This window comes from Strongylocentrotus purpuratus, unplaced genomic scaffold (assembly GCF_000002235.5).
Source record: "Strongylocentrotus purpuratus isolate Spur 01 unplaced genomic scaffold, Spur_5.0 spur5_scaffold_2, whole genome shotgun sequence".
Classification (NCBI taxonomy): Eukaryota; Metazoa; Echinodermata; class Echinoidea; order Camarodonta; family Strongylocentrotidae; genus Strongylocentrotus; species Strongylocentrotus purpuratus.
This window is the reverse complement of record NW_022145605.1, coordinates 16932529-16955532: the sequence shown is the minus strand read 5'-3', so window position 1 is coordinate 16955532 and position 23004 is coordinate 16932529. Positions and strand designations below refer to the sequence as shown.

Here is a 23004-nt window from a genome sequence, read left to right as displayed (position 1 = left end):
GCGGGCATGTGTTGAGTATAATGTGTCGAGGCTTCCATCCTGATTTCTAATCTGTAACCATCAACTATTTTAGCTCAGTTCTGCTGAGATCGTTTGACAGATAATAATCAATTTGTAACCTTGAAAGTAAATTATATTAATTTGATTCCGTTGTTACTAGAACCACCGATCGAATTGATTATAACACTTTGAATAAAATGAATGAAATTAAGATAAAATCTAATGGATTTATTTTAATGTAAAGGGGTATGAGCAGGAAACATAATAATCTAATAATACTAAGGGGGGTATCCGATTAGGGGGCATAGTCAGCTCGTGCCCTTTGAAAACAAAATGGCATACTTTGAGTAAACAAGTCCCAAATAATGTCTCCTTTCATTTTACTATGCTTTATTCCTGTTTTCTTCTTTTTTCTTGCTTATCACAGATTTTTAACTAGGATATCATATCGTTCAAGCACCATACGAATGTGAAAACTTTTTATTTATTGTCAAAGGTTTTCAGAATCATAATGTACTTTGCAAAATCCTGAATCCGATAGATTCGCATTTTCTCCTTCATTCTTCTCGTTTTTTGTATGTCACTACTTCCGACTCCCCCCCCCCCCTCTCTCTCTCTCTCTCTCTCTCTCTCCCTCTCTCTCTCTCTCACACACACACACACGCTCTCTCTCTCTCTCTCTTTCTCTCACCCTCCTCTCTATAGATCTCTCTCTTTACGTATTTCTCTCTCTCTCTCTCTCTCTCGCACGCTCTCTGCTCCCACCTCTCTCTAATCACAATCTTCCTGTTTTAATTCAAGAGACCTCTTTCCCTCGCCCGGGGTCACTGAAGTCCCTTCCCCTCACATGCGCTATGCACGCACATCATCTCTTTCACGCACGTCACTATTCTCGCCCACACCCTTACCCCCACCACGCCTCATCAACAGCTTTTGGCCAAAGCACATGTTGGCATAACAGTTGGGTTTGGTATGCATATACAGTCATATATATTTTATTCAACGTTCTCAAACGAATCACATTATGTCTGGTTTTGGTACAGATTAACAGTATTAATACTGAGAGAGTTACCCAGTTGAATTAAAAAAAACATATACAACAATAGAAAACACATACACAGCTATTTCATTGAAAAAATGCATAAAACAAAACACATATTAGTGTAACAGTCTGGTTATATAATAATTACATACACAACTCATTCATTAAAGCGTGTTTACAACGCATGCAATAATACAAACTTGGCAAAACTCACTATTCATTAAATTTAAGAAAAACGTGCTTAAACAAAAGCATGCGGAGTAGATGATGCCTGCCTCGTGAACCAGCACGTTTCAATGTTTGTTGCACGCGCCAAAAGTTTGTCGATACTTGTCATCGATGACATTACTGTCTGATTTTATCCGGTCGCAGATTTTTTAAGTGATCGCCAGCGGGAAGTAAACGATGTTTTCTTTCTTGAAAATTCAAGGCAAGAAATACGATTTGATATAGAGTTGCCGAGCAGAAAAATAAAAGTAATATAATCTATTTTAGCATTACTCTAATTATTCACAAATTGAGGCTTTCGGGAGCACCATGTGGTAGCCTTACTGAAAAGGGTTGTTGATATATTCTATCGTCAAAAGAACCCGCTGATGAATTTTCATAGTAATGACTATGCAATCTTTTTTTCACTGGTATAAAGAAATGTATCAAATAAATGGATTCGTCAAACGTCATTGCAATAATTATGACAGTAAGCTTAAATGTCATAATCATGCCTTTGTCGTCAATGGTTCCACTAAAATGGATACTCTCAAACATATTGCACAAGAAATTTCGGACGTCATACGAAATGATAGTGTAAACGTCACAAAATCATTACACAACTTACTGGTGTTACAATGTAAGAAACAAATGTCATTGAGTAACGTGGATACAATTAAACGTAATAGGCAATAAAATCGAATTTCAAACAAAAGTAGTGTAAACGTCACACAATCAGTGTAAATGATAACAATTTGGGAAAGTTGTCATTAGTATGAAGACAAGAATGAAATGACTGGAACGTAATTATATTGATGATAATATTGTTTACTCATGAAGGCCTCATCAGCACCAATCGAGATCTTCATGAGGGTCCTGAAATTGTTATTACTCCGTCATATGCCAGGAACCCATTTACATCAGGGTGGAGAGTGACAAACTTAATGTCGATTAATATATTGTCAAAATGCCACGACACCTCCACAAAGGTCATTTCAATTAAGATAATACAGTCAAACCTGCTGTAGTGACCACCTGTCTACAAAGACTACATTTGTTGTCTCCCTTGAAAATGGTTTCTCATTGAAACATGTACTAAAGGAACCTGTCTACAAAGACCACCTGTCTACTAAGACCACTCTTTGTGTTTCCCTTGGGCGGTCGCTATAGACAGGTTTGACTGTAATAATAATTATGTAATAAACATGCCTTGGCCATTCAGGCTTTGGGTGAAATTAAGACACCTAAACATAATAGACAACAAAATTCGGATGTCAAACAACAAAAGCTTTCATTTTTCTAGTTTCATCAACTTTCACTAAAACTTGACAGCGTAAACCTAACCTATTCGGGAAATATTATGTGTTCTGTGAACAAGCCCAATAATTGAACGCTATGCTAATATGTATTCGGTACCCAATAGGAGAATGAACCCGTGCCCTCGGAGAATACATGTGCAAACACAATACAACACCTAGCAGTTATTAATGTTGACCAGACGCATTAAAAAGTTACGAAATGCATCATAAATTTCTCATATCAGCAGTGTGCTACCTATGCCAAAGCATGGATCTATGTAGGATTTCTATCCCGTAGTGAAACATTATATTACGGTGAGCAAAGAAATCCGATCATTCACAGTATGCCCTCCGACTGCAAGTGTCAGGGGAGAGGATGAGAGGGGGGGGGGGGGGGGTAACTGGATAGGTCGGGACTATAATTATATAGCCCTGCGATATATACCGGTACTGAACATTAAAAGGACATTATGTTAATGCTATATTCATACACACGCACATACACACCCACACACTCTAAATGCAAACATGCTATCTATGATAAATCTAATATCCACACATTGGTGCCGACAGTTGCCTTTTTTTGTGCAGACGATATCCTAAGCGAAGTGTCAATATTTGCTACCGCCTCGGCCGTCTGCCTGCGTGGATGTACTGACCTACATTATAAAATATGGTAGATGTGACGCGTTTTGTTATAGGCTTCACATTTATGTATCTGATATCACAGAGCTCATTGATTATGCGCAGATGCTTTGTTACCATTCATTTTCACATTTGTTGTTGGGGGGAGCAGTTTTAGGATGGAGAGTATAGGTGGGGGAAGTTGAAAGGGAAAGGGAAAGGGAGAGAGAAAGAGAGAGAGAGAGAGAGAAAGTGAAAAAGAGAGTGTGTGTGTGTATGTGTGGATGTTAGGTGTATAAAGGAGTATAAAACAATTAATAACGACTAGAATAACGAGTAACAAATAGACCTAAAAGAAAATTCGATTTCTTTATTGTTTCAAATAACACGTCAATTTCAAGATCAGCCAGGAAGCTTGTGTGTCTTGTTACGATCCTGAGGCTCCAATCACAGTGGGATCATCCTATTATTCGCATTACATATTATGCCGAAGAACTTCCTGATGCTGGCTGCAACTCTCAGTGCTTCATTTGGTATGATACTGGGCATGAGGACTAGTATAGTAGACGTAGAAGTAGTAGTGTAGTAGTTGGATCATCATCATCATCATCACCATAGACATAACTATGCACATTATCCTCACACCCACACACACTAAACGGAGCACAATTCTCTTTTCAAATAGTTCAATAGTACCCTCAAGAAAGATTACCGAGAGTCCTTTTCAGGACTCCTCAATCCTCCCTCTCTCTCACATGGTGTACCCGCAAGCCTACTTTATAATAGTTCAATAGTTACGATAACATCAATCATTGTATTTGGAACATGATGTAGTGTTTTTATTTCAAAATATCTGGAAGCCATAACATTGTGTTTCCACTCCTACAGTACCCGTCGTAGCTAGATAAAGAACTTTCCATTAAATTTCATAGCGACTAAAATGAAACGAAAGAAGATAGGTACCCCTATATAGGAAGTGTTAATTGGCATTTCCGGTTAATTAGTTAATCCTTCCGGTTAATTAGTTAATCCTTCCGGTGACTTCCGGTAAACAATAGGGGAGTGTTAATGAGTTAATTGGGGTGTCCTTCCGGCGGAAGTTACGTAATGAGGGTACATCCCCTGGAGGAAGTTCTTTTGTTTACATCATTCATTCATTCATGGAGAGGTGGAGGATGGACGTGTGTAGGGTACGAGGGACAAGGACCAAATGACCAAACAATGGGCCACCCGGCATGTATGTTGAATGTGTGTGTTACCGACCAATGAGAATGCGAGGATTTTTTTAGAAAGGAAGTGACCCAAAGTTGGTACTTGTTTGTGATTGGACGAGAGAAAATGGTGAACCTATGGGCAAGTATCATATGACATCTAACTGTCGTTGAGTCAACATCGCTTTGTTTTTGTTGTAATACTGGCCAGATTCTATAATGTACCATGATTTCTACATGTGATTTAATGCACAAGCTTCGGGCATGTACATGCCTGGAAGAAGTATCGAGTTTTCGTGAGGAATATTATGAAGACCTTGAACCAGAACAACATGCTTTGGTATTTGCAAGGTCATCCTACTTTTTGAGTTTGCAGGACTTGGAAGATGGTAAGTGCTAATCATATTTATTTATTTATTTTCATATTCATAATTGAATAATTTTGTAGTGTTACCATATCGGGTTTGCATCTGGAATTCAAGAAGGAGATTAAGCATCGAAAAATCCATAATAGGCAACGATGTGACATAATGAGTGTTTTTTTTTGTTCAATGCAAATTAAATAATGATTGATATCTCCATTTGAAACATAAACTCACGTGTAAGCAAAAAAAAAAAAAGATTTATAAAGTATTATAAAGTATACGTTCAAATTATAAATTTAATTAAATTATTCAATTATACTTGTAGGGATTACCGATGATGATTTAGTGGATGTGTTCGTCGAGAACCAACAGCCCCCTCTCCCCCTAGCAACGCAGCACCAGCAAGGTCTTCCACATGACGCAGCTACTCCATGGCAACCAAATTTTGATGACGGTTAGTGTATACTTCATTTATATATACATCAATGCAAAGGATCATTGGATGAATGTTCATTTTTTTTTTTTCATGTATGAAGACAACACAATACATTGTAGTGGTTGAATGAAACTTTTTATCCGTTCTTATATATCTTTTTTTTTTTTTCTTTTTTTTTTTTTATCTCATAGGCATTTCCGATGACCATTTAATGGAGATGGACATCAATACAAATAAGCCATGTGACGCAACATCAGTACCTGGCCCCTCTAACCGCCAACCAGCAGCAACAGCAGTGGCTGGACCCTCCCGCCATCCAGCATCAGCAGTGGCCGGACCCTCCCGACAACCACCAGCAGTGGCTGGACCTTCCCGTCAACCAAGAGCAGTGGCCGGACCCTCCCGACAACCACCATCAGTAGCCGGACCCTCCCACAGTCAACCAAGAGCAGCAGCAGTAGCCGGACCCTCGTCTTTTCATGTTGGGGGATCTAAGAAACGTGTTGTAGATGCACCGCCTGCAAGAGAACCCAATCTCCCTACTCATCACGTGACCAAAGTGAGTCAAAAACATGTACGCAAATACAATGCTAATGTAACTGATTACACCGTTTCTTTCCAACCCATAGAAAATAACGGTCCCATGATAGAAATGATGCCACGCGTAAATGAGATGTTTGAAAATATCATTGAAGAGATGGTTGAGGGGGTAAATGATAGAGATTTTGTTAGGATTGTTTTCAATTCCCCACAATTAGATAGACCCGTTAGTATGCCATTTGTAAGGAGGGATCAAATGAATCACGAAGCATTTGCAACCAAACTTGAGAATACTATTCAATCGAATGATAAGGTAAGCTTGGACGAAACAGTCTCTTTCAACATATTACACATGGCTATGCCAAATGGTGGTGGTTCCAATGTGAAGTGCTTAACCATCGAAGAGACATTGTCCAGAAAAAGATGCATCATCAGGATGAAGAATAAAGATAACATGTGTTGTCCAAGGGCTATCGTAACTGGCATTGCCCGGATTGAAAAAACACCCTAATTTTGAGTCGATCAAACGTGGTTACAAACAGCAAAGGGAATATGCCATTGAGCTGTATAAACAGGCCAAACTTCCAGAAAATACCAAATGTGGCATCGAAGAGATTAAACTCTTCGAAAAGACGGAATTCATGGCCGGTTTCAGGGTGGTGGTTGTTTCAAAAGAGCACTTAAACTTCATTACGTATGCTGGCCCCGAAGACAGGCAGCATACCATTTATCTGTATGTTCATGACAATCACTTTGATCTCATTACATCAATGGCCGCCTTCTACAACAAGTCATATTTTTGCCACGAGTGTTTGGTAGGATACGACAAGAAACTCAGACACGACTGCATTTTCCGCTGCAAACTTTGCAAGGGAGATGACTGCCCCGCCTCCAATGACCCCGATTCCTACAAATGCATTAGCACCTGACTTGATGTACAAAGAGCATTAGCGCCTTTACACCTTCTTATTTTGTTTTCTTTAAACAAAAAAACTTTTTTATCATTACGTTTTTTCTTTTTTCTTTTAAAAGTTTCATAATATTATTATTTTTTTTTATTTTTTTATTTTTTTTTGGTAGATCATTTTGCACGAACCGATCATTTTTTTTGTCCACTTTGAAGACTTGATTCTTTAAAGATGTCATTTCTTTTTCTTTAAAAAAGGTGTATAACATTTTCTTTATTAGATAATTTTGCACGAACCGATCTTTTTTGTTTCCACTTTGAAGACTTGATGCAAACAAAAAAGTGTTTACGCCTGTACGCTTTTTTTCTTAATTTATATTAACATTTTTTTTTGTGTGTGTGTGTGTGTTAACTTTCTGTCAAGATGATATTTCTTTATCTTTAAAAAAGTTTTATAACTTTTTCTTTACTGATAAGTTTGCACGAACCGATCTTTTTTTCCACTTTAAAGACTTGATGCAAAAAAAGTCTTAACGCCTGTACGCTTTTTTAATTTGTTTTAACATTTGTTTTTTGTTTTTTGTTTAAATTTCTGTCAAGATGTTATTTCTTTATCTTTAAAAAAGTTTTAAAACTTTTTCTTTAAAAGATAATTTTGCACGAACCGATCTTTTTTTTTTTCCACTTTGAAGACTTCATGCAAAAAGATGTTAACGCCTGTACGCTTTTTTAATTTGTTTTAACATTTCATTTTTTTTTTGTGGTTGGTCATTTTGCACGAACGGATCATTTTTTTTCCACTTTGATTCTCTCAAGACATTATTTCTTTTTCTTTTAAATAAGTTTTATACTTTTTTTTTTTTTTTAAAGATCATTGTTGCACGAACCAATCTTTTTTTTTTCCTTCCACTTTGAAGATTAGATAGAAAAAAAAAGTGTTAACGCCTGTACGCTTTTTTACAAATTTGTTTTAAATTGTTTTGATTTAACTTTCTGTCAAGACGTTATTTCTTTTTCTTTATAAGATTATTTTGCAAAACTCGATCATTCCCCCCCCCCCCCCCCACCCCTTTGAAGACTTGATGTACAAAAAAGCATCAACGTCTGTACACTTTCTTTATTCTTATTTTTATTTTTTTAAACTTTCTGTCATTACGTTATTCTTTTCTTTAACATTTTGTATAATTTGTTGGATCATTTTGTACGAATCGATATGTTTAACCCTATTTAAAGACTTGATGCAAAAAAGTATTAATACCTGTACATTTTCTTACTTTATTAAATTTTTTTTTTACTTTACGTCAAGGGCGTTATTCCTTGTTTCTATACAGACTCGACATGAATTTTTCTCTCGTAATAATGTACAAGTTCCGACAAGATTGAGAACAACTTTTATATGGTTGCATGTTTAAGAAACGATTTGTATATATATATTTTTTTTTGTCAATTTTTTTTTTAATGCACTGGACGGCCCTTTCAATATCGAATAATGATCTTCCAAGGGGGCCCTGTCTTTATAGTTCAAATGCATTTATAATGAAAAAAACATATTATATAAATTATAATACAATAGAAACAAGAATAAAGTACAAAAACATTCAAAACTAAGATTTAGAACAATGACACAGCATAACTCCCCAAAAAAGGTTTACAAAATATGACAATACTGTCATACAATATCAATATAAATATGAATCAAAAGACAGAAATCGTTTCTCAGAGGGCATTCACAATACTTATCTGTTCATATTACATCTTCAATGATAATAAAGATAATTTACTTGTACGTAAATCAGGCGATAGGGTACTCCACATGAGTGAACCTTAGTAGTGAAGGGATCTTGTAAAACAATCAGTTGTAGGTCTTGTGATTAAGAGTAGGGAATGTTCCGCATGTCTCGTATAAATGAACACTGGTACAAAATTCTCGGAATAATAATTGTTTTCAGCTCCAAAGGTATACATTTTGTTGTGTGTGGATTATATGCATATTATAGACAAAATGTGGTACTCCATTCTCCGACAAACCGATTGCCAAGAATTTTCAGATAACATAAAAAAAAACATGAGGTGTAGAAATCTGCGTTAAATACAAGTCTTGCATAGTTGGGGTTTGAAATGTTTGAACTCTTGTTATGTTACATATTGCACCCGGCACCTCGCCACAGTATTTTCACAGTAGTTAATGTACGATTTACAAAAGAAAAGAGAAGAATATTATTATAGGTCATTAATAAAACACGTTTGGGACAAGAGATATCGATTGTGTCTGATAAAACCAATAGTTATTGGCAATGCAGTACATGATCTATAAATGCGACATTTCCAAAGTAGGGAAGACTTAATGATCAATACAAGTCCTGATTTATATTCGTGTTTCACTTGTTCGAGAAATGATGATATTACTGCTTCAAAGGCTGTAAAATCAGATCAATGCAGATTGTTACTAATATTCGATATTCTAGCAAGTAGTAACTGTTTGCTTCGGCAGTTTAGATGACAAGGGGGGTGGGGGTATCAATGATGATGATTATTACAAGTGGAATCTCGAAGGATAATAACATTTGAAGTAGATTGTAAAGGTTTTTTTTTCTCCTTTAAATTGGAGTTCTGCTTTAGAATAGAAGTCAGTTGAAGAACTAGGTGTTCGATAAACAATAGCAATTAAACGAAATTGTGGATATTTAAATCTTCCTTCAAACCTTAACATTTCAAGGTTCTCATGTTTTAAATCATGTTTGCAGTTGTAAATCAAATTCTAATTTCTAGTTAATATAACAAGCAACAACACTACCTGATATATTGTTATCTTTTCTTACAAGATTGTAACTACTTAAATCAAGCTCAGAATCAAGGCTTCTTGCAAGTCAAGTTTATCAAAAGGATTGTTAAACAAATGGTTTATGTGGTTAAATTCCCATCTAGTGCTATGTATATGTAAGTGAGCTATTGTAAAAAAAAACCTTTCTATCAAAATCCAGATTTCCCGGCGAAACATTTTATTTTAGTTTGTTTAGTTTATCATTATCATAAAACAACAAGAATATCTACAGCATCATGTGAGTTAAAAGGCATATATTCCTTCACCATTAACCATACACTACTATCATCACGATCCGCGACATGAAGGTAGCCATGATTCATTGATAGTGTTGCGTTGATGAAACAAATGATCTAATTGACTGTTGCTTGTGGAATACCGTATTGTGATAATGTCAAAAACGTTGTGATTGGATAAGTATCTCGAGTCAAGTGATACAAATGTATTTATGTTTTTCTCCGTTTTTCAAATAATGCGCGAGTTTTGTGCTTGTACGACTTTCAGGGAACGTTATCAGATATATATTTTTTTTAAACAATATCATGTAAAAAACAACAACATGTAGTTCCTTGAGATGGGTCACGAAAGTAAACAAGTTTCGGCGAGTGGACACTTTTCGCGAATCGTAGACTCATCGCGCCGCAGTCTACGTGCGAGATGTGACCCATCTCACCGCAGTCTAGATCGGCGCGATGAGTCTACGATTCGCGAAAAGTGTCCACTCGCCGAAACTTGTTTACTTTCGTGACCCATCTCAAGGAACTACATGTTGTTGTTTTTTACATGATATTGTTTAAAAAAAATATATATCTGATAACGTTCCCTGAAAGTCGTACAAGCACAAAACTCGCGCATTATTTGAAAAACGGAGAAAAACATAAATACATTTGTATCACTTGACTCGAGATACTTATCCAATCACAACGTTTTTGACATTATCACAATACGGTATTCCACAAGCAACAGTCAATTAGATCATTTGTTTCATCAACGCAACACTATCAATGAATCATGGCTACCTTCATGTCGCGGATCGTGATGATAGTAGTGTATGGTTAATGGTGAAGGAATATATGCCTTTTAACTCACATGATGCTGTAGATATTATTGTTGTTTTATGATAATGATAAACTAAACAAACTAAAATAAAATGTTTCGCCGGGAAATCTGGATTTTGATAGAAAGGTTTTTTTTTACAATAGCTCACTTACATATACATAGCACTAGATGGGAATTTAACCACATAAACCATTTGTTTAACAATCCTTTTGATAAACTTGACTTGCAAGAAGCCTTGATTCTGAGCTTGATTTAAGTAGTTACAATCTTGTAAGAAAAGATAACAATATATCAGGTAGTGTTGTTGCTTGTTATATTAACTAGAAATTAGAATTTGATTTACAACTGCAAACATGATTTAAAACATGAGAACCTTGAAATGTTAAGGTTTGAAGGAAGATTTAAATATCCACAATTTCGTTTAATTGCTATTGTTTATCGAATACCTAGTTCTTCAACTGACTTCTATTCTAAAGCAGAACTCCAATTTAAAGGAAAAAAAAAACCTTTACAATCTACTTCAAATGTTATTATCCTTCGAGATTCCACTTGTAATAATCATCATCATTGATACCCCCACCCCCCTTGTCATCTAAACTGCCGAAGCAAACAGTTACTACTTGCTAGAATATCGAATATTAGTAACAATCTGCATTGATCTGATTTTACAGCCTTTGAAGCAGTAATATCATCATTTCTCGAACAAGTGAAACACGAATATAAATCAGGACTTGTATTGATCATTAAGTCTTCCCTACTTTGGAAATGTCGCATTTATAGATCATGTACTGCATTGCCAATAACTATTGGTTTTATCAGACACAATCGATATCTCTTGTCCCAAACGTGTTTTATTAATGACCTATAATAATATTCTTCTCTTTTCTTTTGTAAATCGTACATTAACTACTGTGAAAATACTGTGGCGAGGTGCCGGGTGCAATATGTAACATAACAAGAGTTCAAACATTTCAAACCCCAACTATGCAAGACTTGTATTTAACGCAGATTTCTACACCTCATGTTTTTTTTATGTTATCTGAAAATTCTTGGCAATCGGTTTGTCGGAGAATGGAGTACCACATTTTGTCTATAATATGCATATAATCCACACACAACAAAATGTATACCTTTGGAGCTGAAAACAATTATTATTCCGAGAATTTTGTACCAGTGTTCATTTATACGAGACATGCGGAACATTCCCTACTCTTAATCACAAGACCTACAACTGATTGTTTTACAAGATCCCTTCACTACTAAGGTTCACTCATGTGGAGTACCCTATCGCCTGATTTACGTACAAGTAAATTATCTTTATTATCATTGAAGATGTAATACGAACAGATAAGTATTGTGAATGCCCTCTGAGAAACGATTTCTGTCTTTTGATTCATATTTATATTGATATTGTATGACAGTATTGTCATATTTTGTAAACCTTTTTTGGGGAGTTATGCTGTGTCATTGTTCTAAATCTTAGTTTTGAATGTTTTTGTACTTTATTCTTGTTTCTATTGTATTATAATTTATATAATATGTTTTTTTCATTATAAATGCATTTGAACTATAAAGACAGGGCCCCCTTGGAAGATCATTATTCGATATTGAAAGGGCCGTCCAGTGCATTAAAAAAAAAATTGACAAAAAAAAATATATATATACAAATCGTTTCTTAAACATGCAACCATATAAAAGTTGTTCTCAATCTTGTCGGAACTTGTACATTATTACGAGAGAAAAATTCATGTCGAGTCTGTATAGAAACAAGGAATAACGCCCTTGACGTAAAGTAAAAAAAAAAATTAAATAAAGTAAGAAAATGTACAGGTATTAATACTTTTTTGCATCAAGTCTTTAAATAGGGTTAAACATATCGATTCGTACAAAATGATCCAACAAATTATACAAAATGTTAAAGAAAAGAATAACGTAATGACAGAAAGTTTAAAAAAAATAAAAATAAGAATAAAGAAAGTGTACAGACGTTGATGCTTTTTTGTACATCAAGTCTTCAAAGGGGTGGGGGGGGGGGAATGATCGAGTTTTGCAAAATAATCTTATAAAGAAAAAGAAATAACGTCTTGACAGAAAGTTAAATCAAAACAATTTAAAACAAATTTGTAAAAAAGCGTACAGGCGTTAACACTTTTTTTTTCTATCTAATCTTCAAAGTGGAAGGAAAAAAAAAGATTGGTTCGTGCAACAATGATCTTTAAAAAAAAAAAAAGTATAAAACTTATTTAAAAGAAAAAGAAATAATGTCTTGAGAGAATCAAAGTGGAAAAAAAAATGATCCGTTCGTGCAAAATGACCAACCACAAAAAAAATGAAATGTTAAAACAAATTAAAAAAGCGTACAGGCGTTAACATCTTTTTGCATGAAGTCTTCAAAGTGGAAAAAAAAAAAGATCGGTTCGTGCAAAATTATCTTTTAAAGAAAAAGTTTTAAAACTTTTTTAAAGATAAAGAAATAACATCTTGACAGAAATTTAAACAAAAAACAAAAAACAAATGTTAAAACAAATTAAAAAAGCGTACAGGCGTTAAGACTTTTTTGCATCAAGTCTTTAAAGTGGAAAAAAAGATCGATTCGTGCAAACTTATCAGTAAAGAAAAAGTTATAAAACTTTTTTAAAGATAAAGAAATATCATCTTGACAGAAAGTTAACACACACACACACACAAAAAAAAATGTTAATATAAATTAAGAAAAAAAGCGTACAGGCGTAAACACTTTTTTGTTTGCATCAAGTCTTCAAAGTGGAAACAAAAAAGATCGGTTCGTGCAAAATTATCTAATAAAGAAAATGTTATACACCTTTTTTAAAGAAAAAGAAATGACATCTTTAAAGAATCAAGTCTTCAAAGTGGACAAAAAAATGATCGGTTCGTGCAAAATGATCTACCAAAAAAAAATAAAAAAATAAAAAAAAATAATAATATTATGAAACTTTTAAAAGAAAAAAGAAAAAAACGTAATGATAAAAAAGTTTTTTTGTTTAAAGAAAACAAAATAAGAAGGTGTAAAGGCGCTAATGCTCTTTGTACATCAAGTCAGGTGCTAATGCATTTGTAGGAATCGGGGTCATTGGAGGCGGGGCAGTCATCTCCCTTGCAAAGTTTGCAGCGGAAAATGCAGTCGTGTCTGAGTTTCTTGTCGTATCCTACCAAACACTCGTGGCAAAAATATGACTTGTTGTAGAAGGCGGCCATTGATGTAATGAGATCAAAGTGATTGTCATGAACATACAGATAAATGGTATGCTGCCTGTCTTCGGGGCCAGCATACGTAATGAAGTTTAAGTGCTCTTTTGAAACAACCACCACCCTGAAACCGGCCATGAATTCCGTCTTTTCGAAGAGTTTAATCTCTTCGATGCCACATTTGGTATTTTCTGGAAGTTTGGCCTGTTTATACAGCTCAATGGCATATTCCCTTTGCTGTTTGTAACCACGTTTGATCGACTCAAAATTAGGGTGTTTTTCAATCCGGGCAATGCCAGTTACGATAGCCCTTGGACAACACATGTTATCTTTATTCTTCATCCTGATGATGCATCTTTTTCTGGACAATGTCTCTTCGATGGTTAAGCACTTCACATTGGAACCACCACCATTTGGCATAGCCATGTGTAATATGTTGAAAGAGATTGTTTCGTCCAAGCTTACCTTATCATTCGATTGAATAGTATTCTCAAGTTTGGTTGCAAATGCTTCGTGATTCATTTGATCCCTCCTTACAAATGGCATACTAACGGGTCTATCTAATTGTGGGGAATTGAAAACAATCCTAACAAAATCTCTATCATTTACCCCCTCAACCATCTCTTCAATGATATTTTCAAACATCTCATTTACGCGTGGCATCATTTCTATCATGGGACCGTTATTTTCTATGGGTTGGAAAGAAACGGTGTAATCAGTTACATTAGCATTGTATTTGCGTACATGTTTTTGACTCACTTTGGTCACGTGATGAGTAGGGAGATTGGGTTCTCTTGCAGGCGGTGCATCTACAACACGTTTCTTAGACCCCCCAACATGAAAAGACGAGGGTCCGGCTACTGCTGCTGCTCTTGGTTGACTGTGGGAGGGTCCGGCTACTGATGGTGGTTGTCGGGAGGGTCCGGCCACTGCTCTTGGTTGACGGGAAGGTCCAGCCACTGCTGGTGGTTGTCGGGAGGGTCCGGCCACTGCTGATGCTGGATGGCGGGAGGGTCCAGCCACTGCTGTTGCTGCTGGTTGGCGGTTAGAGGGGCCAGGTACTGATGTTGCGTCACATGGCTTATTTGTATTGATGTCCATCTCCATTAAATGGTCATCGGAAATGCCTATGAGATAAAAAAAAAAAAAAAAAAAAAAAAAGATATATAAGAACGGATAAAAAGTTTCATTCAACCGCTACAATGTATTGTGTTGTCTTCATACATGAAAAAAAAAAATGAACATTCATCCAATGATCCTTTGCATTGATGTATATATAAATGAAGTATACACTAACCGTCATCAAAATTTGGTTGCCATGGAGTAGCTGCGTCATGTGGAAGACCTTGCTGGTGCTGCGTTGCTAGGGGGAGAGGGGGCTGTTGGTTCTCGACGAACACATCCACTAAATCATCATCGGTAATCCCTACAAGTATAATTGAATAATTTAATTAAATTTATAATTTGAACGTATACTTTATAATACTTTATAAATCTTTTTTTTTTTTTGCTTACACGTGAGTTTATGTTTCAAATGGAGATATCAATCATTATTTAATTTGCATTGAACAAAAAAAAAACACTCATTATGTCACATCGTTGCCTATTATGGATTTTCGATGCTTAATCTCCTTCTTGAATTCCAGATGCAAACCCGATATGGTAACACTACAAAATTATTCAATTATGAATATGAAAATAAATAAATAAATATGATTAGCACTTACCATCTTCCAAGTCCTGCAAACTCAAAAAGTAGGATGACCTTGCAAATACCAAAGCATGTTGTTCTGGTTCAAGGTCTTCATAATATTCCTCACGAAAACTCGATACTTCTTCCAGGCATGTACATGCCCGAAGCTTGTGCATTAAATCACATGTAGAAATCATGGTACATTATAGAATCTGGCCAGTATTACAACAAAAACAAAGCGATGTTGACTCAACGACAGTTAGATGATACTTGCCCATAGGTTCACCATTTTCTCTCGTCCAATCACAAACAAGTACCAACTTTGGGTCACTTCCTTTCTAAAAAAATCCTCGCATTCTCATTGGTCGGTAACACACACATTCAACATACATGCCGGGTGGCCCATTGTTTGGTCATTTGGTCCTTGTCCCTCGTACCCTACACACGTCCATCCTCCACCTCTCCATGAATGAATGAATGATGTAAACAAAAGAACTTCCTCCAGGGGATGTACCCTCATTACGTAACTTCCGCCGGAAGGACACCCCAATTAACTCATTAACACTCCCCTATTGTTTACCGGAAGTCACCGGAAGGATTAACTAATTAACCGGAAGGATTAACTAATTAACCGGAAATGCCAATTAACACTTCCTATATAGGGGTACCTATCTTCTAACGAACATTCCGCTTTTATATAGCACTTTAACACAGTGCTTAAGACGATGTCTCTAAGCGCTTTACTATAACTGCATCTACATATTGGAATAGGCTACCTTTAACACTCAGACAATCACCATCTGTCTTTTCATTCAAAAAGGGACTTAAAACATTTCTTTTTTGTAATCCAGATTTTTAGGATGATGTAAGTTTTCATTTTTATTTTTTGTATGATTCTTCTTGTTGTAAGCGCTTTGGGCCACTCTGGGAAAAGCGCAGTATACAAATAATAATAATAATAATAATTTACATATATTTTATTACCCCGGCCATCGGATTCAGGCTTTCCTGCACACAATGTATGCACATTCTCCAATCTCCACTCCCTGGGGAGTATTCCAGTCAGGCTTCATTTCACAGACGCTCACAATTCAAACCAACTACATTGTACATTAACTTTCGCATCCTACCGGGTAGCCTACCTATTCAACACCTCGGTGGAGAGTGGCAAATGTAGATCAACATCTTGCCAAAGAACGTTTAGTACCGGGCTGGGATTTGAACCCCGTACATTGTGATCTGCAGTCGGGTGACTCATCCACTAGACCACAACGACAATCCTTTTTGGAAAGCCTGTTGCTCAGTCATCCGTGGCACCACAATTATGAATATGGCATGATTAAACAGTTTATTAGTTACCCTTTACTATGACAAAACAATGATACAACGTCACATACACAGTTAAAATTTTTGTGAACAAGTTGTTTAAAAGTTTAAACAACTCTTGATTAACGGGTGACCTGATCTAAGAGTTGTTTAAAATGTTAAGCAACTCGAGTTGTTTAAAGTTTAAACACTTAGTTGATCAACATTTTGAACAACTTGTTTAAAATCACAATTTAAACAACTGGTGTTGTTTAAAGACGGTTGTTTAAAAAGGAGCTGTTGTTCAGTGGGGGTTGTTTACAACCAACTGGGTTGTTTAAAGAAAGTTGTTTAAAAAGGAGCTGTTGTTCAGTGGGGATTGTTTACACCAACTGGGTTGTTTAAAGAAAGTTGTTTAAAAAGGAGCTGTTGTTCAGTGGGGGTTGTTTACACCAACTGGGTTGTTTAAAGAAAGTTGTTTAAAAAGGAGCTGTTGTTCAGTGGGGGTTGTTTACACCAACTGGGTTGTTTAAAGAAAGTTGTTTAAAAAGGAGCTGTTGTTCAGTGGGGATTGTTTACACCAACTGGGTTGTTTAAAGAAAGTTGTTTAAAAAGGAGCTGTTGTTCAGTGGGGGTTGTTTACACCAACTGGGTTGTTTAAAGAAAGTTGTTTAAAAAGGAGCTGTTGTTCAGTGGGGGTTGTTTACAACAAAAGGGTTGTATAATGGGGTATAATTTGGGTTTGATACTCTGAATAAGTGCACCACTACTTCTGGGTCTCTATATAGGTATATGAAGACTACAAGACTACAATATGGTAGGGTAATTCTGCAATTCATGAATTAGCGCCAAAACAGTGCCCATTTTGCATGAGCGCGCATGCACGCACGTATAAACTGCATATATAGGGATACATGCAATCTATATGGCAAGGAATTTAGCACACGTTATAACCGAGTGCGCGATCAGTGCCGCACTGCATGACGCGACGATTTTAAGTCTACCTTTATTCTGACATTTGCGTACAGATACTGAAAATTGTAACTGTGAACTTACGCTATAAGTTAAAAACTTCAAATTGGTTAATAGAAAAGTGATTTCAATTAAGACATTGAATCCCCAGTCACTTAGAAGCGCGTCGGTAGCTTGGTCGGCCATGATGTGTGTTGTGTTGTGGGTTGGAAAGTAAAAACTATTAAGCTAAATAAATGTAAGTATAGAGACAAACAAAATGGAGCCTGCAGAAACACGTGTGGTTGCTTTGGTAGTTTAATCCAGACTCAATTGGCCCGAATTCACAAAGCAAGGTTTGAGCTCAGACCAAGGTTTACGTACGTCATATGACGCGTTTTAGACCTTGGTTCAGACCTTGGTCTGAAATGCATTTCACAAAGCCGGTTTGTCCTCAGACCAAGGTTTATGTACGTCATATGACGCGTTTCAGGTTTGAGTTCAGACCTTGGTCTGAAATTACATTTCACAAAGCAAGGTTTGTCCTCAGACCAGATTTATGTACGTCATCAGACCCGAAATTTACAGACTGCTCAGATAGGAGGTTTGTAATTTCTCAAACCTGGTTTGAGAGCTATCAACCAATCAGGATGCAGCACTGGGTGGAGATAATTTATGCTCGATTGATTTTATCCAAATAATTCACCGCCTAAACAATCTGCGATAGTATCTGGTCAGCCCGATTTTAGTGCAATTGAAATCTCTCAATCTCTCGATCCTTTCCTTAAAATCGTAAGTATAAAACCTGTACATGTAGTCGAATCCATACTCTTCACGTTACTGAGATTTCAATATGTGATATGCTTTATAACTTTCCATTTTCCATGAAATGTTCGGTGTTTACATATCCGACGGCCTCTCAATTCCAGAGTTCAGGGACTGAGTCCGAGGGAGCTCGAGTCCAACGCCCAAGGCGGCGGGGGAGCTCGCACCCTCTGACCCTGGGCTGGAGTTGGGCCTAGCCGGGCCTAGGCTACAGTAGGCTATATCTGAGTATGTCAGTATGACTGTCATGTTTAATTTCGTCTTGTTGTCAGCAATGCCATGACACATGCCTATTAGAATAGGCCTAGACCTACACTAGTTATTACAAAGTCATGATAATAATAATACCAGGCTCTAGCCTAGTATAGCCTATAGGCCTGGCAATGATGTCCATCACTTGACTTGTTTCACTGACACTGGTACCTAAATAAATAGAAATTAAAATGGCATCAGCAATGCCAATGTTCCCCAAAATGAATCACACTGACAGGCATGGACCAAAAGCTTCAGTCTCTCTATATCGCCGGTTGTTCACTGAGACTACGCCTGGCTCCACTAGACCTCCGATTATAGAATGTCAACAAATGTCAGTTTTAATTATTTTTTATTAAAGAAATGACCCATATCACTCAGACGGTTATTTCTGTCTAGACTAGATCTAGTATGAGTCGTGACAAGCAAAGCTTAGTTTTATTAAATTTAGATCTGGTTCTGATTGTCTTAATTAACTGGCTTAGTCTCCAGAGCAAGGATCACCCACAAAGTCACAAGCACAAGTAATAACATTTCTTTAATTTAAAAACATTGTTTAAACATTTGTTTAATTTTATCTTCACTCTAGTAAAGATGGTAGAAATGCAGCTGATTCAGCATAATGAGCTGGTGTACCTGGAGGAGGAGCTGGAGCAATATATAGCAGCACAACCGGGCAGAGGCCTCTGAGTCTGAGATTGGGAAAACCCGCTGGATGATGAGCCTTTTGTTTTAGATTGAGGTAGGCTACTTTGAATTCAAATTCTGTATTGGGAAAGTTGCTGAAAACATGGCCAAACTACTTGATGAATATTGTTAACATAGCTATACAAAAAAGGGCTTCTGTTGTAAAATCCAACCCTAGACTAGTGTCGTTATTAAAATGCAGAAATATTTCAATTCATGTTGACCGCCTAAATTCACTGTTCGTTTGCCCCGCTTCGCTGGTCTGCCTACGACCGTGCAAGCCCCCAATGCAATACACATGTGCATTTACATAAATTTATTCAATTTCTAAGCATTTTCTGTCATATTCGATACATTGATAGATTAGTTATGATATTTATTCTTTTACATGGTACTGTAGGTGATGGGAGCATTAATGTTGATAATTTGTGTGTGGGGCATTTCCCAATACTGTTATTTGGCTTTAATACATGAGGAAATTATTCAGATTATGTGTTGGAAACAGGTTTGTGATTTCTTGTTTTGTGTAAAACTACTTAACTACTTAAACTTATTTTTCAAAAGGTGAAGCCGTGAAGGAGATTAGAAAAGGCATAGACAATTTTGTCTTTTACGTTAAATTGATTCACACCACATCTAGAAATCAGGATTTTTTTTTTTGTTTTAAAGTGACAGTGACAGTTGGGGATGTAAAAATATAATAGCATAAACCAGCAAAAAAATGATTTATTTGAATGCTTGTTTTTTTAATTTTTTTAAAAAGGTAATTCGATCTAAAGGATGCACCGTAAGGAGGTGGCATGCCGTGTCATATTCATCTGTTTGCCGAATGGAGAGTAGTGAGGGATGTTTCCGAAGCTGTTGTCAGAAGAAAGGGACAAGTCATGAAGTTTCCTACAAGTTACAAGGCAAATAGTGACTACTATTCAGAAGCAGTTTTTCCAGTACTGCAGATTTCCAGGAGTTGCTGTTGATGGGACACATGTTTACATCAGGAGCCCTGGTGGGGCAAGAGCCAGGTACTACTTCAATAGGAAGAACAGGTACTCCATCGATGTTCAGGTGAGAATATCCAGCACGGCTTTCCCTTTAGACCTTTTTTTTTGTACCTTGCAAAATTTTCACATTAGATATATACACTCTCCAGTCTTGTGTGTTGTACATCCATGCTAATTCATTGGTGACCAATGCAAGATTTCTAGTGGCCAAATGGATATTAAAGTAATATTCGCGTACAGGTACTCATTTCACTGCCTTTGTACACAGTTAAGAATATCCAATGGATAGTTAAACTTAAAAATCCTAACACTCGTTAATATCTTTTTAACGAAAGGGAAATTTGAAAAATCAAAACTTGTTCCATCCTTCTATTGGCAATACGGATATGACCTCTAGATTTCTGATATTTTGTTGATGGCCATGGCAATTGGGCCACTGTTTTTGCCATTGATCAATGAAAGAAAAAACAACAAAGAGAAGCATGTAAATTGATCAATGGCAATTACCACTATATATTTTAAACTATAGAAAAACAAACAGGTTCATTTCCAATAAAAAGATGCGAGAGTGGGTACCCCCTCCCCCCCCCCCCCCCCACACACACACAAAGCATTTGTTGTTTTAGGCTCGAAATGTTTTGTTAAAAGTGAGATTATTTTTGTTTACATTGTTACAAGATAAACAATGAAAACATGAGTTAAAAATGAAGAAATACTTCATCAGTCAATAAATATAGGGTAATTAGAATTTTCTTCCAATTTTTGTTGTATGAATAGATATTGAAAAGCAATTATCACATATTCAACTGCATTTGCATTAATTACCATAAATAACAAGTGAAATTTATACATTTCGCGGCCTATCTGAAGTGTGAAATGAGTGAGTTTTCATAACTAATGAATGCCAACATGTTATTTCATATTGACAGGTTGTCTGTGATTATGCTGGGAAAATAACTAGTATCGTTGCAAGGTGGCCTGGACTGGTAGCAGCCACGATGCCAGGATCTTTTCTGAGTGTGCACTGAATTGACAGCTTGATGCTAGGGCATATGAATAACAGTTGATTCTTGGAGATAGACTATAGGGTAGGTACTGTAGATTATTTCTTTATATGAAAACATTTGTTTATTCTTTTTCTTAATCAATCTTGTTTCCTTTTTTGTATTTGGCCAACATGTGACATGTTAGGAATGTTCATTTGTTAATATAGTAACAACTCGCATTAAGTAATTAATTCAAACGAGCTCATGTGCTTTTAAATTTCAGTTCACAAATCACAATTAATGTTTTTGATATCTGGATGCAACTTGATTAGTTTGTTGTCAAGTGGAACCTCATAGTTTTTGTATTAGTGACACAGGATTGAATAATTCCTGATTATGTGTACAATACATTGTATCCTTTCTATAGTATTACCCCCCCCCCCCCCCCCCCACCCCCCTCCAAGAAAAAAAATGAACAAGTCGAAATTAAAAATATTGTTTATGATATTGTTTATTTTGTTCATTCAATTTTGCAGGTATCCATGCCTTCTCTGCCTCATCAGAAGCCATTTCTTCATTCAGAGGGTCGACCACAGATGTGCTTTAAAGGCCATCTGTACTAGTTCAGCCAAAGAGGATTAGACAACCCAGCAAGGTCACTGACGGGAGGCTATCTCATAAATTCAGTTCTCAATTAACATAAGAAAAAGAGGATCATGGGGGATTAACAGGCACAGATTGGGGAAGTTTTCTATATAGAGGGAGCAAGTAGCTAGAAGTAGTACAGTGGGGCTTTAACACTTCACACACAAAAAAGGGAGATGTGTGATTGAGCGCATATTTATTAAATGCAAGGATGAGGACGTTCCATGCCTCATCAATACTAAGAGTATTTCAAAATACGGCCCCTCCCTGGTGTTCCCACAATACTTCGTAGTTATGCAGCATTACATCAAGAACCTGGGTGTTGAATATTTTTGATGTTATGTTTAGTTGATAAGTATTTGTTGTCACTCTGACGGTATTTGTAATTAAGTGTTCTCTATAGATTAAATGCACCCGATTTAACTATAATTAGCATTGTACTGCTGAGTTGAGGGGTGGGTCAATATAAATTATTTGGTTGGCAGCTAGGGGAGAGTATTCGAACAAATATTATTTACTGTACTAAGCGAAGTCAGAATTAAAGAACTTTTATGTGCAAATTTGAATTTTCGTCACCCATTTTGTTGTATTCCTGATTTTCTTTCTGCTAATAGCGCTACAGTGAGACTTTTAATTGGCCTTCCAGAGCCTCTCTTAACCTCTAGTGGGCTATATTTCATATAAGCATGCTACAAAATTTACAAATGTGAACTGCATTGTTTGAACAAACGGTAGATTACTATTGTGTTGTATGCTCAATTATTTATGTAAAACATGAAAATACAAATACAATATTCTTGCTTTCATATATTTACAAAGATAACTGAAATAGATATGTGTCAGATTATCTCTCTCTCTCTTTCTCCCTTTTTTTTTGGGGGGGGGGGGTGCAGATGTGTGTGTTTGCAGTTTGCATGGTTTTGCATTATGTGTTTCATTGCAAAA

General features: G+C 36.2%; 2 protein-coding genes and 1 long non-coding RNA gene across 6 annotated transcripts; 2 read left to right on the top strand and 1 right to left on the bottom strand.

Annotated features, from left to right (window-relative positions):
* The first annotated feature begins 4129 nt into the window (after positions 1-4129).
* Positions 4130-6633, top strand: LOC115926703. 2 transcript variants are annotated; one of them, XM_030991833.1, is made up of 3 exons: positions 4130-4771; positions 5073-5201; positions 5375-6633. In XM_030991833.1, exons 1-3 carry the CDS (start codon positions 4609-4611, stop codon positions 6232-6234), a joined length of 1152 nt encoding a protein of 383 aa, XP_030847693.1. In that variant the 5' UTR covers positions 4130-4608; the 3' UTR covers positions 6235-6633. The 2 variants fall into 2 exon arrangements, with proteins under 2 accessions (XP_030847693.1, XP_030847694.1); XM_030991834.1 differs by lacking the exon at positions 5073-5201.
* A 6859-nt stretch (positions 6634-13492) lies between these two features.
* Positions 13493-16091, bottom strand: LOC115926702. Of its 2 annotated transcripts, XM_030991830.1 has the most exons (3): positions 15445-16091; positions 15015-15143; positions 13493-14844 (listed from the first exon to the last, which is right to left on the bottom strand). In XM_030991830.1, exons 1-3 carry the CDS (start codon positions 15605-15607, stop codon positions 13568-13570), a joined length of 1569 nt encoding a protein of 522 aa, XP_030847690.1. In that variant the 5' UTR covers positions 15608-16091; the 3' UTR covers positions 13493-13567. The 2 variants fall into 2 exon arrangements, with proteins under 2 accessions (XP_030847690.1, XP_030847691.1); XM_030991831.1 differs by lacking the exon at positions 15015-15143.
* Positions 16092-18141: 2050 nt separating this feature from the next.
* Positions 18142-22089, top strand: LOC115926701. Of its 2 annotated transcripts, none has more exons than XR_004065221.1 (5): positions 18142-18458; positions 19333-19485; positions 20194-20492; positions 21358-21516; positions 21951-22089. It is a non-coding gene; the product is annotated as an uncharacterized LOC115926701 (long non-coding RNA). The 2 variants fall into 2 exon arrangements; XR_004065222.1 differs by having other exon boundaries at positions 18143-18458; positions 19338-19485.
* Positions 22090-23004: the final 915 nt, after the last annotated feature.

What these genes read in the sequence shown, in the direction of transcription:
- LOC115926703 (XM_030991833.1), top strand. Translation starts at nt 4,609, where the DNA reads ATGATTTCTACATGTGATTTAATGCACAAGCTTCGGGCATGTACATGC. An exon ending in TTTGCAGGACTTGGAAGATG is followed by an intron (nt 4,772 to 5,072) that starts GTAAGTGCTAAT and finishes TTATACTTGTAG; the next exon opens with GGATTACCGATGATGATTTA. An exon ending in GCAACCAAATTTTGATGACG is followed by an intron (nt 5,202 to 5,374) that starts GTTAGTGTATAC and finishes TTTATCTCATAG; the next exon opens with GCATTTCCGATGACCATTTA.
- LOC115926702 (XM_030991830.1), bottom strand. Translation starts at nt 15,607, where the DNA reads ATGATTTCTACATGTGATTTAATGCACAAGCTTCGGGCATGTACATGC. An exon ending in TTTGCAGGACTTGGAAGATG is followed by an intron (nt 15,144 to 15,444) that starts GTAAGTGCTAAT and finishes TTATACTTGTAG; the next exon opens with GGATTACCGATGATGATTTA. An exon ending in GCAACCAAATTTTGATGACG is followed by an intron (nt 14,845 to 15,014) that starts GTTAGTGTATAC and finishes TTTATCTCATAG; the next exon opens with GCATTTCCGATGACCATTTA.